Source organism: Eretmochelys imbricata, chromosome 3 (genome assembly GCF_965152235.1).
Source record: "Eretmochelys imbricata isolate rEreImb1 chromosome 3, rEreImb1.hap1, whole genome shotgun sequence".
NCBI lineage: Eukaryota > Metazoa > Chordata > Testudines > Cheloniidae > Eretmochelys > Eretmochelys imbricata.
The window spans coordinates 111340156-111358879 of record NC_135574.1 but is presented as its reverse complement, the minus strand read 5'-3'; the positions used below and the strand labels follow the sequence as shown (position 1 = coordinate 111358879).

Genomic DNA, 18724 nt, shown 5'->3' with positions numbered 1-18724 from the left:
TGGTGACCTGAATAGCTGAAGGAGGAATGGTTTATTCTGCAATGGGTGCTCAAATGGCTAAATATGACTGAATGACCTCAGAATGTTTTCGAGCCACTTGCTCTAGCTGTTGTAATTTAAAAAGAGTTTTGAACATGGGTTCTTTCTACAAGGATTGGATATCGCATATATCTATCTTTATCTGTGATGACTATATCCCAAAGTGAAGGACTTTCTATACCCATATAAGCAGCTGCTCTAATAAGTGCTTTCACCCTTTATGGAGAAGGCCAGGTAACTATCACTGCACACCCCTAGTGGTTCTATCTATGGGGAACAGCTTTAAATTCCAATCAAGGCTCCATGGGCTCTAAGGCTATGCCTACACTACGACTTATGTAGGTATAACTTATGTCCTGAAGTGGTGTGAAAAAACACACCCCTGAGCGACATAAATTACACCAACATAGCACTGTCCACATCAGCACTTATGTTGGCAGGAGATACACCTCTCGTTGGGGGTGGAGTAATTATGTCAACTGGAGATCTCTCTCCCATCAGCAGAGATGACTACATGAGAGATCTTACAGTGGCACAGCTGCATCAGTACAGATGTGTCACTAAGCTCTCTAGTGTCGACATGGCCTATCAGTGGTTCTCAAATGCAGCCACCATGACCACATGTGGCCACCAGGGGCTTTGCTTGTGCCCACAGCCTCCTGGGTTGTGATGGGTTGGGGTGGGGGGCTCTGACCCTTCCTGTTGCTCCTGAATGCACCCCTTGCTGTTGGTTGCTGGGGCTCCCAAGAGGAATTGCGCCCCCCCGGAGACACCTGGGGCACAACACTGGAGGAGCTGGCAGCTGGTGAGTTCCCCACCTTCTCAGAGGCAGTGGGGTTCAGGCTTTGGGCTTCAGCCCTGTGGTAGCCAGGTAGTAGGCTTTGGCCACGGGGCTTTGGGTGCCAGCCCTGGGCTTTGTCTGCATGGAAGCAGGCTCCAGCTACATGACTTTGGGCTCCATCCCTCAGATGTGGGGGTTCAGGCTCCAGCCCCCTGCTGCCTCCCCTGGCCGCCGACCCTCATTGCCCCGGCCCCTGCTGCCCACCCCCCAATCCCCCATCCAGGGCTTAATTTGTCCCCAGGCTTGCAGGGGCTGAGTAAGTCTGCTATGAAAAGTGATACATGTATGTTTGTTAAAATCACTTTTCACAACAGACTTAGTAGCTAGCAACAAATACACTACATGATTTGGATGTGTGTATGGGCCTTTTTATTTGTTTTTCCTAAAGTTAATTAAATATTTTAGGGAAAAGCGTGAGAGCAGCCACCAGCAAGAGTTGGTGGCTGCACTCTGAGGCCAACAAATAATTTGTCCTGAGAACCCTTGGATGAAAGCCCATCAGCCACTGCACCATGGGACCTGAATTACACTGAGCAGTGACCTCAACATGAAATGCCCCCGCCTCACTGCCTCCTGCAAAAGATAAAAACTACTACATAAAAACTGAAATGAGACCTGGACAGGAAGAAAAAAAGGGGAAGAGAGTAATGTGGTCCAGTAACTCACAATTTTTAGTATACAGCCATAAATCTAGCTTTTTAATGGTGTGACATGAGGGTCACAGTTGGCTAGTCTAGGGAGCTACCCATAGGATTTTAAAAAATTTGTGAGGGTGGAGCTAGATGTGAAGAAGAAAAAAAAAGCTGTAGTAGCCAAATAGCTTGGAGATGTCTAGTATGAATGTCTTTTCTGAACATTTTGAATTCTGCATATGAAATAGAATGGCGCAGTACTATTTAATTAGTATGCATAACACAACTCATCATCCACTGAAAGAGTTCATGTTTCTGCAAAATTCAGTGACACAGAATCTAAGAACCCAAATTCATCCTTAGTTTGACCCGGGTGAAGTCAAGAGTATAAGCCCATCGAAGAAACTGGTCCTAGGTACAGTCTTGAAACTGGACATCTGTAAACCTTTTGGAATGCTAGAGAAATTTCCACATGAGGGTAAGCGACTTTTCTTGATTCCTTGTGCTCTATTAAAAATAATACCTCTTTTCTTTTTGATCCAATCCTTTCAGCGAAGTTATTGCCTTCTTGTAGACTGGTTTTTTTAATTGAAAAATAGGGGGACAGACACGTGGTACTGGGAGAACAAGTCCGATACAATATGAATATTTTTAGTGCAAAATTTTATTTCAGTTAAAACAGATAAACTGTAATGGTAGTGATTATCATTTATCATATGAAAACCACAAACTTTTCATGTTAAAAAGAAAGAAATACTAGATGGATTTTGGAATAATACCTGGAAAAGAGAAAAAACTGCATTTTCTGGGTAACAAAACATCGACTTAGAAAAATGTTGAATAATTCTTTTCATCATTAAAAATAAATTCTCTTTCCTAAACAATGGGTAGAGTTAACTTTTCAGGCAGTTACTTTTTTTTCCCTGCACTTTTTCCTTGCTTTTTTTTCTGTGCATCTGGACTTTTCTTCTCTTGCTCTGCTCGAACGGCTGCTTCTTCAGCGGCTAGTGCTTCTTGTTTTTTGAGTTCAGCCTCTAGTAGCTTACTTCTGTATGCTTCCCGAGCACTGAGAACCTTGCCTCGTGCTTCATCTAAGGATTCCTATCCAAAAACAAATCCCCCCCCCAAACAAATGAGCATGCATATATATAATAAGGTTGTGTACCCTGACATTTATGTTTCTTGCTCCTGATCTTCTAGTTTCTCCCTTACTTGTTAATGCATATGCATTGTCTATAGTCCTGTGACAGAGTTGCTCAGTGATTACAAACAGGTGATCTTTTACATCATGAAGAAGAGGAAATAGTTTACAACAATATTCTTTTTAAAAGCATTTCTAGTACCATAAGCAATTAGTGTGGATAGAGGACTATCCACACTATCAGAAGTGACTATGGGACCTAAATATCATTGCAAGTCAAGCTCCTAAGAGCCTTTGTCACTTTTGAAAATGAGATTTAGGCACTCCTGAAAATGTTATGCTAAGTCCCATTTTCAAAAGTGACTAAGCCGTCCAAGTCCCTCTGACCTTCAATGAGACGTAGGCCCCAAACTCACTTTTGAAATTTTCCCCCTTAACCTCTCCATGCTTCAGATTCCCCATCTGTAAAACAGGAATAATGATACTTAGCTATCCTTGTGCTCTGAGATCTATGGATGAAAACACTTTAAGTGCTGATTAGTGTGGCCAAGATGTTCAGAAGTGACTGAAGATTTTGAGTGCTGAACAACAACCCTCTAAAAATCAAGCCCCTTTAAGATGTTCCAAGTTGGGCACCTTAAAATTAAGGCACCTAAAAACACTAGTAAATTCTGAAAATCATTGTGTGTGCTTTATTAAGGACCAAGTCCTACAAGCTCCCTTCACCCGTTGCAGGCCTGTAATCCGTCAGTTTATTTTATATACCTATTTATGTATTGTGCATCATTCAGTATGGCATATGGGAGCTTTTATGAAGGAGAAAGTTAAAATGACTGCAATAAATCAATCCATCTTATTGGAAGGATACTTTCACTGGCTCTAATCCAACTCTAAAAGATCAGGATTGGGGTCATTTGATTCATGGTGATTAATGCGTCTCTGTGGCTTGCTTGTCAAAAATCATATTGCTCTTATTGACTCTTAAAGCTTAAGTCAATTTTGTTAAGGTATCTTCACCTACTTCATCTATTAAATAGATCCCAACCTTGACATACTACACTAATGTTGTACCTTCTGCTGAGTGTATTATTTGTAGCTGTGGTTCATCAAGACTTAAGAACTCTAATAGCTTGCTAGCTGGCCTTATGCAGATTTCAGGAAGACTGCAACATACCAATATTGTCTCGTTCAACTGAAAACATCAGCAGTGATTATTTTTTTGACAATCCAGTTTTTTATTTTGTACTAAGTTTCCTCTCCTTACTGAAAAAAAGCTACATAGCTCTGCATCAAAAACAGGCCAAACTGGAAATGCCAGATCTAGGACATACATACAGGTATGTACCAAACACTCCGCTTACTCTCACTTTGCACCATCCTGCTACGTTATTTACAAAGTAGTGCCCCTAGAATGTAGTACCTCAAGAAATGTATTCTAGAGTATCACCTCTACAATGCTGTGTGACACTCCTATTTTCCTGGGAACCTTGTGCTTTAAGCATGGCTGAAGTGAAATTTCAGGCTCATTTACTCTAATGAAGTGTACTTATTATAGAAGGCCAAATGGGTGTGTGTGCATAGGTGGCTGAAATCACAGAAAACCTATCTATGGACTTACTTGTAGATGCTCATACATTTCAAGCATATTTTGCTTCAATAATGTGCGAGCATTTTGGTCTTTTTCTCTTTGTTCCAGAACCAGCTGCCGAAGCTCCCTAAAATGATTTATTTCTTCTGCTTTACGCAGCTCCTGCTGTTGAATGGTAGACTCATTTCTTAGCACAGGCTCAGGCACTGTTTTTCTGTAGGAAATACAAACATTATTTGTCTCACTTCAAAGGCAGATTAGAACAGTTTTTACATGACTGATCGCCTGTATACAATATATCTAGTTGTACAATTCAATGTTATATCATGATTCTAAGTATGGCTAAGGAGCCACTTTTATTCTCACCCATTGTTTACCGATGATCATAACTGGAAAAATGATTCTTTTGGCCAAAATTTCTCATGCTTGATCCTTTGTTTTAAAATTTTGGTAAAATTGTGCTCATCCCTATTTTAGTTATCTGGATGGGAATTCAGGTGTTTCTCACAAAACAGGGACATTTTCAGATCTTTTTCATATTGCAATAACTCAACACAATTTTGAAATGGTATGTGCTCAGTGAGTACCTGTAAGCGTTTTGATGATGTTAATAAAAATTGATTGAGAAATAAAGATGCTATAAACTATTGAAGACATAACATAAAATCCTAGAAAGAGTCAAGCATGTGACAAGATATTGGGTCAAATTGTCTGCTGTCTTAATTTCACTCTCTTCAGTATCATACCAGTTTCCTTCCCAATTAAAGCACTGATTCAGGAAATTGTCCTTATGCAGGACAGCACTTCAATATGTGCTTAACTTTAAGCAAGTGTGTGACATTGCACTTCATATGATTTTATGAAAATATGCTAATGAGTGTGAATATAATGTAACTGGAATATGCTTCAAGCAGAAGGTCTCTTGTAAGGTATCATTATAAAGCTTATAATCTACTGAGTGTGTTCATCCCATTTGTATGCATGTATCATTCTTGTATCTGAAACCAGGAATATAAAATATAACTCTGAGGTCCTATTGTAGTTATGCAAAGCGTGGGCCATTAATGGTGGTTTAGAATCTTGATGGCTCCCATCAACCAGGACAATTGACTGTAGATGGCTCTGTTTACTTGCAAGCCTTCCTGTGAGTCAGGCCAGGAAGAATGAAGGCTTGGGGGTCTCACAGGATATGTGACCATGTTCCCTGGTACTGGAATCCATCTTAAACCTGGTGCTTTTCCATTTGGAAGGAGGGGTGGGGACCCATAGAGACAAAATATTTCTGCCTTGTGCCAAAGCTATAAAAGGGGGTTGAAGAGAACAAAGGAGGTTCCAGTCATGAGAAATCCCCTAGTTACCACCTGAACTGGAACTAACAAGGATTGTAACAGGGGAAAGGATTGGGCCCAGACTAGGAAGGAATCTAGTGTTTGAAAGAAGCTTATTGGAACATCTTTCAGGGTGAGATTTCATCTGTAATCAGTTTCTTAAATGTATTAGGCTTAGACTTGCATGTTTTGCTTTATTTTACTTGGTGACTTGCTTTGTTCTGTCTGTTATTACTTGGAACCACTTAAATTCTACTTTTTATACTTAATAAAATCACTTTTTGCTTATTAATTAATCCAGAGTAAGTAATTAATACCTGGGGGAGTAAACAGCTCTGCATATCTCTCTATCAGTGTTAGAGAGGACAGACAATTTTTGAGTTTACCCTGTATAAACTTTATACAGAGTAAAATGGATTTATTTGGGGTTTGGATCCCACTGGGAACTGGGTATCTGGGTGCTAGAGACAGGAGCACTTCTTAAGCTGTTTTCAGTTAAGTCTGCAGCTTTTGGTGGACGTGGTTTGGACCTGGGTCTGTGTTTGCAGCAGGCTAGCGTGTCTGGCTCAACAAGACAGGGTACTGAAGTCCCAAGCTGGCAGGGACAACGGCTCAGAAATAGTCTCGGCACATCAGGTGACAGTCCCAAGGGGATCTCTGTGACCCAACCCGTCACAATGTGCTTAAGTTCCATTGAAGTCAATGATGTGCTTAATTGCTGGCCTGAACAGGAACGGACTTAAAACATGCTTCAGTGAACTGGGGCCTAAGTGTGTCTATATCTAGATAGCTGCACATTAACACGCAGTAAAACATGTGTTTATTCCAGTGATTAGACATATTTATTTAAATGTATCATTATCATTACACTACATTGCATTAAATATAGTACTTGAATCTTGCATCACACACTGACATACTGGAAGTGCACTAAGTATGATTATTTTAATGTCTGATCATTGAAACTAACACATATTAAAATAAATTTCCCAGCATGTGCATTGTCTGGATTCCACCTATTTAATTCTCATGTCACACATTGTGCTATTGTTCAATTCCTGTTTTATTTATTTTTATACAAAGAAAATTAATTGCACTTAGCTATAATAAGGCATAGATTTTAAACACACAAAAGTCAGGTATCAAGCCGAATTCTGATATCACTTATACCTCTATTGAAAAAACTATTGACTTCAGCTGAATTACTTCAGTTTCATAACATGAAAGTGAGCTCAGAATGCGATCGTGGTTTCTACAGCTACTGTGACAGGCATATAAAGGCTAATACCATATACAGTAATTCAAAGTACTGTAGTCTATACTGTATGCACCCAGGGATGAGTTAGAGTTGTGGAAACAATATAATGCATTTCTAACTCTTCTATTTGTAAATTCTTACTGTAAATACTGCATTAACATATTTTTTAGCATTTAATTACATTTGCTACAATTTACCTAATGTAGGGGGTTAGGTCTAGAGGTTCCCATTCCTTTTGCAGAGCCTGTATGCTTGTGTCAGTGCCTGCTGGTGATGCTGTTATTTCAGGCACAGGAGAAACTGCATCTGCAATAAAATAGATTAAACTGGTTACTTTGTTTTGCCATGAAAATTTTCCTCTCCTTCTTAATAAAGTTCTATCCTCTTCTGGCTCAGCAGCACACATTATTACAAGCTGAGCAGGAGAACAACTAACATTTAGCTACTGCTATTTCTTGTGTTATCACTACAGAATCCTAGAAGATGGAAAGTATTGTACATCTGTCAAGGAACATTTTTAAACCTTCACAATATCTATTTTATATATAAACTTAGTTAAAACCATATTGCTCACAAACTATTATGGCCAATTTCAGCCATTTCCAAGTTATTCGTCTCCCGAAAGGATCCGAGAGCAAAGTATCAGCCCCAAAGGCAAAAGTGAGAGATAGTTATGAGTATGTGAAATTAAGCGCTTATTACAGAAACAATTTTTCAACCTTTATTATGTCTGGTGTCGGGAGAATGCTATGATACTGTAAGTGCTGACAGACCTAAAGCAAAACCCCAGGTCCAAAGTCCTCTGAGCTTTGCGGGGGAAAGGAGAGTTGAATCCTAAATCAGAATTCAGTTTTTGACCCCATCTTCATAACAGACCAGATTAAAATCTTAGACTCATGTGCCCCCAGACTCTGGTTTGTTTGAATTTTTGATCCAAATGTTACAGCTCTGTTTCATCTCTAAATTATGTAGCATTTGAAATTTTGTATGAAATTAGTAGTTCTACCTCTTAGGTCAACACAGTCCAGAGACCCACTTCCAACATGTCCATCTGGAGGATAAACAGTTTTGAAAAATTATGGTTGAAGAGAACTGGCATCTGGGTTAGCGATTTCTTCAAAGTGCTGAAGGCCTTGTCACTTTCCTCTGTCCCTTGCACCTTTCTGCAGCGGGTGCTTTTTACCAGGTCAGTAAGGGCAGCAGCTACCGTGGTGAAGCCAGGCACATCCTGTAACAGCCAGCAAGGTCTAGGAAATGTGGTACTTGCTTCTAGGTTGATGGGGTCAGGCAATAGGTCAATACATGGACTCTATCCACCGGGGATGTAGCCGGTCCTGTCCCATAGTATACCCGAGGTATGTTACTTCTCTCTGTCCCAGGTGGTATTTGGCAGGATTTGACTTCTTGAGGGCCTGCATAATCGCAGTGATGTGCTGTAGGTGGTCTTCCTAGCTGCAGCTATAGATGGCTATGTCATCAATACAGACAGCTGCATAATGGCAGCGGGGATGCAGCACCTTGTCTATCAGTCACTAAAAGGTGGCGGCTGCTTCACACAGGCCAAAGGGCATGGTCACAAACGGATAGAGGCTGAAGGGAGTAGGGAAGGCTGTCTTTTCCCAGGATGCCTTTGTCCGGGGGATTTGCCAGTACCCCTTGGTCAAATCAAACATGGTACTCGGGGTTCCCAGTCTCTGTAGTAGCTCATCCACCTGAGGCATCAGATACATGTTGATTCTTGATTGATAGCATTGATCTTTCTAAAGTCTGTGTAGAATCTTGTTGAGCTATCAGATTTTGGCACTAGCACAAAAAGATTCCTCCACTCACTGTGGGATTCCTCGATGACCCCCAGGTTTAGCATAGCCAGGGGTGCTTCCCACATCTTCAGCAGGGCTTGATGATTCTCTGTCTGGGCATCATTGCAATGTGATGTTGGGTTAAGGGAGTCCTCCCTGGGAGGGCAAAAAACACCATGGGGAAGGCCTGAGTCAGTTGTAGTGTTTGGGCTTACTGCCTCCAGTCGATCTCTGACCGCTCTGGCACAGGGATTTGGTCCGGGGATGTAATGGCTTGAGGCCCCACTTCTGGTTCTGGGGCATACACCATCAGATGTGATATATTTGTATGTTCTTCCATCTCACAGGCTGATGGATGTTATAGTCCATTGGTCTTACCTTTCTTACTACTTCAGATGGCCCCCGTCACTGGGCCAATAGTTTTGATTCAGATGTCAGGAGTAACACCACCACCCTGTCTCCTCGTTTGAATGTTCACATTGTACCCCCTTGTTGTAGGTACATTTCTGGGTTTGTTGGGCCTTCAACAGGTTTTCCTTGGCAAATCCCACTAGTGTTTTCAAGTGTACTCTTAGTTGGAGCACATACTGCACTGAGCCCATGACCAGAGGCTCCTGTTCTTCCCATGCTCCACAAAGGAGGGCCAAAATTCCTCGGGGTTGCCTCCCATACAGAAGGTCAAAGGGCGAGAACCCCAAGGAGGCTTGTGCGATCTCTGGTACAGCAAATAGCAATGATGGTAGCAGCTGGTTCCAGTGCCAAGGGTCTGCGTCAATGAATTTGCTCAACATGGCTTTCAGTTTCCCACTGAACAGCTCCACCAGCCCATCTATTGGCAGATGGTAGACAGAAATCCTGAGGGCTTTGATCTTCAGCAGTTTGCACAATTCCTGCATCAGTTCAGACGAGAAGTTGGATCCCTTGTCTGTCAACGTTTGCCTTCATATTCTGATCTTCATGAGTTCATTCGCTATGGTGGGTGCATTAGTTGTGTGTAGCGGGTTGGCTTCAGGGTACTACATGGCACATTCTACTACCACTAATATATAATGGTGGCCTTGTTCGTTCTTCTGAAGGGTGCCCACTAAATCCATTCCTACCCATTTGAAGGGTACACCCACCATGGGGAGCAGATTAGGGAGGTCTTTGGCATCCCTTAGGACCCTGTCAGCTAGCATTTGGGGCACAAGGCACTGAAGTTATGCACCTCTTTGTGGATGCCTGGCCAGAAGACTCTAAGGGCCACCCTCTCCAGTGTCTTTTCTCTCCCTAAGTGTGGTAACCTCCAGCAGAACTTCTTGGGTACCAGTAGCCATCACTTGCGGGGGAGGGGGAGGGGACTTGGGGGTCTCTCATGACTCGGTAAAGCTGCTTGTTCCAGAGTTTGAAGTGGGGGCCACTGCTTTGCCCATTGAGTTTCGCCTTCCTCCCCATCAGAGATGCCCACCTGCTCCCAGGTGTGGCTTAGTGTCTAGTCCTCTTGTTGTTCCCACACAAAGTCCTCATCTTCTGGTAAGCCAATCATGACTTACTTCCTTGTCCCTAGAGCTAGCAGGCTGCTGAGTTGGTGTCCCTGGCTATCCAGAGGAGCCCTCCTCCAGGGTCTTCTGCCATATCTTGACCCACAAGCCTGCTCATTTTCAGCTCTGGGTTGCTTTCTGTGGGGGATTCCTGCTCCAGTGCTTGAGGAGTTCCCTAATCCACTTCCAGGCTTGCCCTAAAATGATCAAGTAGGTCAGGGTGGCTGCCAGGCTGACTCGGCAAGTCTCCATGTGACCTCCTACCCTCAGCAGCATGTTTGTCACAGGGTAGAGTCACACATCCCCATGGATGCGCTCGGGGTAGATCGGAGCATCTGGCATATTGGGAGACTCTATCATGGTTGCCCGTACAATGGTTTGGCTAAACCTGGAGACTACCATGCCCATCTCTTCAGCTCTTTGACCCATACCTGCAAGCAGCATTTTGGCTGGGCCCCACTTACAATCTTTCGTGCCTGCCATCCATGCCTGGCCATAGCTACAATCCATAAAGGAACACTCCTGCCTAACATGCCCTTCCTGTGCACACTCGAAGCAGCTCCCCTTCAGGGTCAGAGGCGGCTGGTTCCCTTCTGGGGCCGTAGGGTCTCCAAGTGGGGCATACCCCTTTCCTTGGCAATCCTGGTCCCCTCACTGCTCCACCTTGGTCATGTCCTCTGGGTAGGAGCAATCCAAAGGGGGGCGGCTGGCTCAGCCACCTTCAGCTTCCTCTCCTAGCATGGTCCTTGCTAGGGTTCGGTGTCCTGGTTCTGGGGGCCCCTGTCCTCGGTGTCGGTGAGACTGGACTATTGGCCAGCACGTAGTTATCCATCGGGGTCATGGCTTCCACCAGGGTGATGTTAACCACACCACTGTATAAACCCTACACTGTGGTATTTGCTGTATTCCTTTTACTTTGACTATGAAATGCTGCAAAAGCTGTGGCAAATTTGACTACAAGTACTCGGGTAAATTTCAAGATGTAATGGTGCTCACTATAGTTTGTTTCTATGGAAGTATCTGGTTCCTTTATTTAATACAGCAACCAACAAGAGGCTTTTAAAGATATTATTGGAATTTTCTCCCCAGCAACAAGAAAGATAGTGCTTGAGCATTAAAAGATTTTACTCCTAGGCTGGAAGCTTTTGTGTCAGTATTTGCAGATAACTGTAGCTGTTTCAAATTAATTTTTAAAAAGAGTTTTGAAATGCTTCATATGAAAAGCTGAATGTGCATTCATTCTGTTAAAAAAAATTGCTCTCCCCCGCTGGATGATCCTCCTAAATTGCGTATATGGGTAAAATGACAAACTCAATTAATAAATAGCAAGAAATAAAATTAAATTAAATTGAAGGCCCAAATCACTACTGAAATCTAAATCGCTAAGCTGGCATATCTAAACTCCCTATTTTCCATTCTAATTACTTGACTCTAAGTTCCTGTTAAGGCGGGGAGGGAAATAGAATTCACAGAACTGCTCATCATAGAATCATAGACCTTAAGGTCAGAAGGGACCATTATGATCATCTAGTCTGACCTCCTGCACAACGCAGACCACAGAATCTCACCCACCCACTCCTGTAACAAACCGCTAACCTATGTCTGAGCTACTGAAGTCCTCAAATTGTGGTTTAAAGACTTCAGGGTTTAAATCCTCCAGCAAGTGACTCGTGCCCCACACTGCAGAGGAAGGCGAAAAACCCCCAGGGCCTCTGCCAATCTGCCCTGGAAGAAAATTCCTTCCCAACCCCAAATATGGCGATCAGCTAAACCCTGAGCATGTGGGCAAGACTCACCAGCCAGATACCCAGGAAAGAATTCTCTGTAGTAACTCAGATCCCACACCATCTAACATCCCATCAGAGACCATTGGGCAAATCTACTGCTAATAGTCGAAGATAAATTAATTGCCAAAATTAGGCTATCCTATCATATCATCCCCTCCATAAATTTAGCAAGCTTAGTCTTGAAGCCAGATATGTCTTTTGCCCCCACTGCTCCCCTTGGAAGGCTGTTCTAGAACTTCACTCCTCTGATGGTTAGAAACCTTTGTCTAATTTCAAGTCTAAACTTCCTGATGGCCAGTTTATATCCATTTGTTCTTGTATCCACATTGGTACTGATCTTAAATAATTCCTCTCCCTCTCTGGTATTTATCCCTCTGATATATTTATAGAGAACAATCATATCTCCCCTCAGCCTTGTTTTGGTTAGGCTAAACAAGCCAAGCTCTTTGAGTCTCCTTTCATAAGACAGGGTTTCCATTCCTCGGATCATCCTAGTAGCCCTTCTCTGTACCTGTTCCAAAACTTTGAATAAAACTCAAGATTTTAAACAGGATATTTTAAATCTATACATGTTCAATGCTTCATCTCTTTACAACTCCAACTTTCCCTCAGGTTGATATCAGTTGTGTTTTTTATTACACAACTTGTGCACAACACTATGTCATTCTGTGACAATAGGATTAAATGAGCCAAGATTGTTTTGGTTTGATGAGAGTTTAATTTACTGAGAAAGCTTCACTGTTCTTGCTCTCCTGTTTATATCAGGCAGAGAGCACAACATTTTCATTTACTGCTGATGTCTTTTTCAGCTGTTGAATTTTTAATCTTAAATACAAACATGGCCAGATTAAGCCGATCTTGGTCCCCTTGTGGCCCTTCCCCGAGTGGGAAGGAGAAGCCACCTACACAAGAGCCCTGGCCTGGGTTAGTGTTGGGTGGGGACCATCACTTCTCTTTGGCCAAACTGGGACTTTCCCTTCCCTGGATCACTAGTCTCTGTTTTTAAAAGGACTGTTGTCTGTCCTGAAGGCCTCAGCTATTACCCACTAGAGCAGCGTGGGGAGGCGTCTTCCATCACTAGCCCAGCAAAGCCAAGACAGGACGGCAGAAAGGAGATTTTCTTCTCCTCCTAGCCCACGGTCCTCTGCTGGCATAGTGTTGACGAGGGCCCTGGAAAGCAACAAGATGTTCCATTAAGATGTTCCTGCCTGTCAGAGAGTTCATGTCCCACTTCATATGTCTCAGAGAGCTATTTCGCAGGCTGTCTGCAGAGCCAGGCAAGTGATACTACATCAGTTACACTTGATTCACATTTCAAGTTTTTCTTTGCAAGCATGAGGGCTAGAAAAATAACTTTTTTAAAAATTAAAGCTGAATTCCTGATGTCATCCCATGACTCCAGGAGCTGCAGCCCTAGACCCAGGTCTACAGTGCTTATGCCTTAATATAGCCTTGTGTACAAGAACTATACCACCTTCCTTTCCTTCTCCCACACAAATTTCGTGGTAGATGGACTTTACCAGGACAGCCACTCTCCCAGAGTATCAGCTGGCTGTGGCCTACTGTACCTTATTTGTGGTAGCTGGCCTATGGTACTGTGCATGGGGGGTTGAGCATGCAGCATATGGGTAGTGAAGGAGCCTTCTACATGGTGGTCTAGCAAGGGTGCTAAATGAAGAATTGTAAGTGCCTTTGGGGCTATTCATCAGATAATTATTCTCCAGAACAAAACAACATTTACAAAGATAATGCACACAAAAATGCTCTCAAAGGCCCCTTTCTCCAACTGCCACTCTTTAAGGGACTGATCCAAAACCCATCAAAATCAACAGAAAGTCTTCCATTTACTTCAAGAGTCTTTGGATCAGAACGTAAATGCTCAATTTAGTTCAAATTTTGGCATTCAGTACATGGTTGGTGACCATGTTAATCAAATGATCATGTTGCACTCATGTTCTGAGCACTCCAGACCCAAAACAGTTGAACTGTATTAAATGTATGAAATATAACTGTGGTTTTAAAAATAATAAATGTGTGTCAAGTAAGGGGGGCAATCCGCAGGTTCAGGATAAATGAAACATATGATCAACATTTCAAATTTACTGAATGAGTATGATAAAATTTTACTCAGAAAATTAATCTGCTGGAAATGCTGCCCAGATTTTTTTCATTACTGTGTATTCCTTAACACAATGGTTTTCAAATGTTTTAGGCTGCATATCCCTTTCCAAATAATGTAGTCTACCACATACCCCCCATCTAAAATAGGGTTATAATATACCTATGAAAACAGAAAAAAAGGTCTGTAAGGGATAAGTTCGCCATTTCAGGATTTTTCTCATGATGAGAGCTCACAGAACCCTAGGGGTATGCGTACCTCAGTTTGAAAACCACTGCTAAATTTCAAATTGCCTCTCTTGTACAAACCTAAATGGCCAGCAGTAAGACAGCAACATTTTGTGTATATTGTAGGAGAAGTCTAGACATCAGGTGTCTCTCTTTCCAGATAAGGGAAACTCATCCTAAAAGCAGCTGCAGGATAACTATTAATTATGGGGACTCTGTTCTACAACCTAATATACAAGGAAATAAAAATTCGAGATTTAACTCCATTTAAAATGTAAGAAGTAGCTATTGCAGTATGCCTATAAAGCACAAGACATGGTGGGCTAGGTGACAATCTCTTGGGCTTTATGTTCTGATATATACAGTTAAGAATTATTTTCCTATTTGGCAATGTATTAGTGTTAACAGTTTAATGAGTGGGTGTGGACATATTTTTGATTCGTGCACATATTAGTCACAAGTTTGAATTCCACCCAAATTCACAGAGACCAATGTTGTTACAATCAGGTTGGTATTTGATACTGTGTACTCTCTGGTAGGCTGATCTCAGTACTATTCTTAGCAGCAAGGTGCTGCAACAAAAAAAACACCAGGACAATTTTACTCTTGTTGGAATTCTCACAGAGTCCAGAGATTGTTAGGAAATGGAAACTGAGCTACCCCTAGAAATATGCCCTGCCAGAAAGTTGGATGACGTTTGTAGAGTCTGTGGAGAAGCTTGTGCTGCTACAGTATGTGCTGCATATGCTCTGTGGCTAGTACGTCACTTTCCAGAACGGTCAGTCTGGCCCTTTTCAGAAGCATTACATTAAAACAGAAAATGAACATCAAGAAATAGTAATGTCCTTGAATCATGGTGACTATTTCAGCTTCTGAATTCATTTTTAATATTTCTACAGCTATGACCTCTACATCAAACATAGTTCAATAGGGTATGTGTTTTTGCAATGAACGTACACAAATAACTAAAGTAGCGTTTACTAGTTAGAACCCCAATGTGCACTGAACAATTTTGATGAGAGCTATGTTATCCATTTGCCATCAGCATTTAATGAGAAAGGTTGTTCTGATCAAAAGAGTAATGCACGATGGGATATTTAATCTCCTAGGATCACAAGTCTGTATTAAAAAATAGGCTAAGACATGCATAGGCCATAATTTAGGATGCATCACAGAAAAGTCTGTACTATATAAATTCTGTCCCAGAATTTTCATTTCTGCAGCCTCCTGCCTGCCATGCAATTACTCTTTCTGAATAACTTTAAATTAGAATTCTTCTAGGTAGGACAACTTGTTTTGCAGAAAAGTTATACCCATACCTCCTTCCCCTGGACCCAGTGCAACACTGACACTTTCAGGCTCAGCTGTGGGCTCTGTGGGCTTCTGTGTGCACTTATTAACAAAGTGCATACGTTCCTGAAAAGCCTAGAAAACAAAAAATGATTTAGTCTGGATAATTAAAAAATAGAAGTACTGCAAACTACTTTAAATGTCAAAGAATCTTTTTTAAAAAGGAAACTGTAACAAATAATGCAAGAAATCTTTTTAAAGGAATTTTTAGCTCTAGTAAACCCTTAGTAAGGGTTGATATATGATTTATGATTATTGGTGAGTAGTTTTGTTTTGATAAGTAAGAAAGTCATCCCTCATGGCTGATTAGTGAGCCACTGAAAAAAGGATAAATATGGGAGAGTGACTTGTGTCACAAATATACTCTAGAGGGGCACTGCTTAAATCTTCTCTGAAGCAATAACAATTTGTCAATATCTGACATTCAGTTTTTCAATATATGTTTTAAAAACATCTGTTATTTAGTTTTAACATGCCATACTCATGGGAAATAAAGTGACACTGCTATTTATGTCAAGTGTACCTTAAGTGAATGGGCAGGAGTCCCTAAATAAGTCCTCATGATTGTGGTTCACTAAAACCAAGAGTATGCAATAAAATTTTAATAACAGCTTAAAACTCAAGTGGCTGACTTTTTTATCACTACAAGTCTTTGCATACTGAATATATACAGTATATGCCACATATATGATACTAATGCTGTCTGGAGCATCTATAAACAATGCATCATTAGGCTGTCGTCTATAACTCTTCCTGAGGCAGGAAGCAAAAACTGAGATTTTTACACAGATCTAGTGCTGGGTTACCTGCAAATATATCTGGAGAAACAAAGCCTGTTTTACACGTTGCCTTTCCTCCTGTTATGGCATCATATAACATATGTTGTGTCAGCATAAGACATAAGAAATCAGCAATACAAATAAATATTTAAACAAATATTTTTTCCCCCTTAGATTAAGCAATTACTGTTGTAATCATTTGATACTGTTTAACTGTTAGCACTTACACAGTAAAAACAACCTGTTGTTAACCATAAAGAACAGAACACTGACAAAAACCAGAATTTAAAGTGCTACTCACTAACAGTCAATGAGAGATTCTGTAGAAGTTTGGACTGTATTCTTAATACTATGATCTGTTTTTTGGAAAATTAAAAAAATTCTCTGAAAATTGCTTTTGCATTTCATTTAGATTTAGCAACAGTAAAAAGTAGTAATAAACTAATAAATAAAAAACACTCTTTACTCTGGGCCAAATCCCAAAGTCTTTCCTCAGGCAGGACCTACCCCTGACTTCAATGTTTTTCCTCACTAAGCTTTTCAAAATCTATCTCTATGAAATTGGGCCATGTTTCTGCAATCAGATGCTCACAGGTGCAAGGATTGGGCTGTGTGAGTCTGATTGCAGGAGTAGGACCCAAGTAATGGATATGAAGCATTTCCTTACAGGTCTGTCCCCAGGGGAAGGCCGTTAATTGACTCCCATGGGTACTTCTCACTCTTTAAACTGTGCAACACTGTCCCTCTTTCTGGGGAGTGAATGCAGAGCTCCTAATTGGTACTGTTCTGACACAAACCACCCTTGGGACTTTTTACACAATGTAACTGTAATAGGATGAGCTCCGATTACCTTGACAGCTCTTCCTGGTTCTGCAGACTCCCATGCTTGTTTCATGGCTTTGATCTCATCTGCTCTCTCTGTGTCTTTCTTCAGTTCCAGCACCTCTGCCTCACTCTGTTCAATGACGAGACGCAAGATCCAGTAAGGTTTGTTCGGATCAGATTGCTGAAGGTGGAATGGAGCAAAGCCAGTGAACTAAACTTATTGGTTAGTCTACAGTCATTATTTCTTTTTAGGATCTAGTCATTTTTTTCTGCTCTTTGATAATTTCCCACTTTTTTGAGAGTCCTGCACACTTTTAATATTCACTGCTTGGTAGAGCGTGATTGCCAAAGGAAGCCTCTTTTTTATTAATGCCATCCTCTGATGTTCACAGGTATGCTCACACTCAGTAGGGAGTGACTGCACACCAGATGGCTGGAATTAAATCATCATGAAAGTTCTCTTATTCCATTTCAAGTATATCAATGTTAAAAATAAATGTCTCTCACTGACACTAGCTTACCCATGAGATAATCATTTTGGAAAAGGACGGTAATTTTCTGACTAAGAAGCCAATTGTGCCTGATCAGTTCAGGTGCAGAGCTCCTTTTGAATAGAAAGAGTCTCAGCCACCTCTGTAGCAGCATGTCACCTTTTGCCTACATCCTACAAAGGGCTCGCTGAACAGTCAAGATACATGCAGAGAGGAGGTGGACATGTCTTTTCCCATTCCCAGCGGAGCTGATGGTAGACATCTAACACAATTGGAGGTTCTATAGATTTTCTGAGGACAACACCTGCAGTTGCAGAAGCCCTGACAGTGTGGCTTCATTGAAGCTGTACTGCCAAGGACCAGGGGACAATGTTAAAGATGCATCCCATAGTTAGCATGGATTTCCCCCACCTCCCCCACATGAAGCTGTAGGTATATGAAGAGGCCTCTCAGAACAATTAGGGAGAAATTCTGCATGAAAACCTCATGGAGACATCCTTCACTTTAACTCCCTCCTATGGGTTTCCCGTAGAAGGATGATTACAATTAAAATGATACCACTAAAGGATGAATTATCATTCGTTTCCCTCCTTGGGAATTAGTCTATCTGCAATCTATAAAGGTCAATTAGACCATTTAGTAAAGATTGTATGCTAAAAATGGTTTATCTTTACTTTTGCCCCTCACTCCATTTTAATGACTTGGCTCACTGTTGATCTGGAATTTACTGGGCCTGATTCTGCTCTTACTTATACCTGTGTATATTGGCAGTAGCTCCAATGAAGTCAATTCCATGGGTGTAAGCTGGCTTTTGTCAGTTTGCACATATCTTATGGTCATTTAAAATGTTTTAATTATACATATTTTTTAATTTTAAGAAATTATGAAAGTTTTTAGAAACAAAAGAAATTAGCACTTGGAGCAATTTAAAAAAGTTTTGAAAGATCTGAAGCTTTCTACAAACTGATCAATCTTTGACACAAATCACGTTTTCTCCCTA

General features: G+C 41.3%; 1 protein-coding gene across 1 annotated transcript in view; it reads right to left on the bottom strand.

The window, feature by feature from the left end:
* Nucleotides 1–2421: 2421 nt before the first annotated feature.
* The window catches only part of ADGB (androglobin), a 238561-nt gene continuing 222258 nt past the window's right edge, over nt 2422–18724 (bottom strand). The window contains exons 31-35 of the mRNA XM_077811784.1: nt 17259–17414; nt 15599–15704; nt 7025–7133; nt 4272–4455; nt 2422–2613 (exon numbers count right to left, since the gene is read on the bottom strand). Coding sequence (XP_077667910.1) covers nt 2422–2613; nt 4272–4455; nt 7025–7133; nt 15599–15704; nt 17259–17414 — 747 coding nt within the window. The remainder of the gene's footprint in view (nt 2614–4271; nt 4456–7024; nt 7134–15598; nt 15705–17258; nt 17415–18724) is intronic.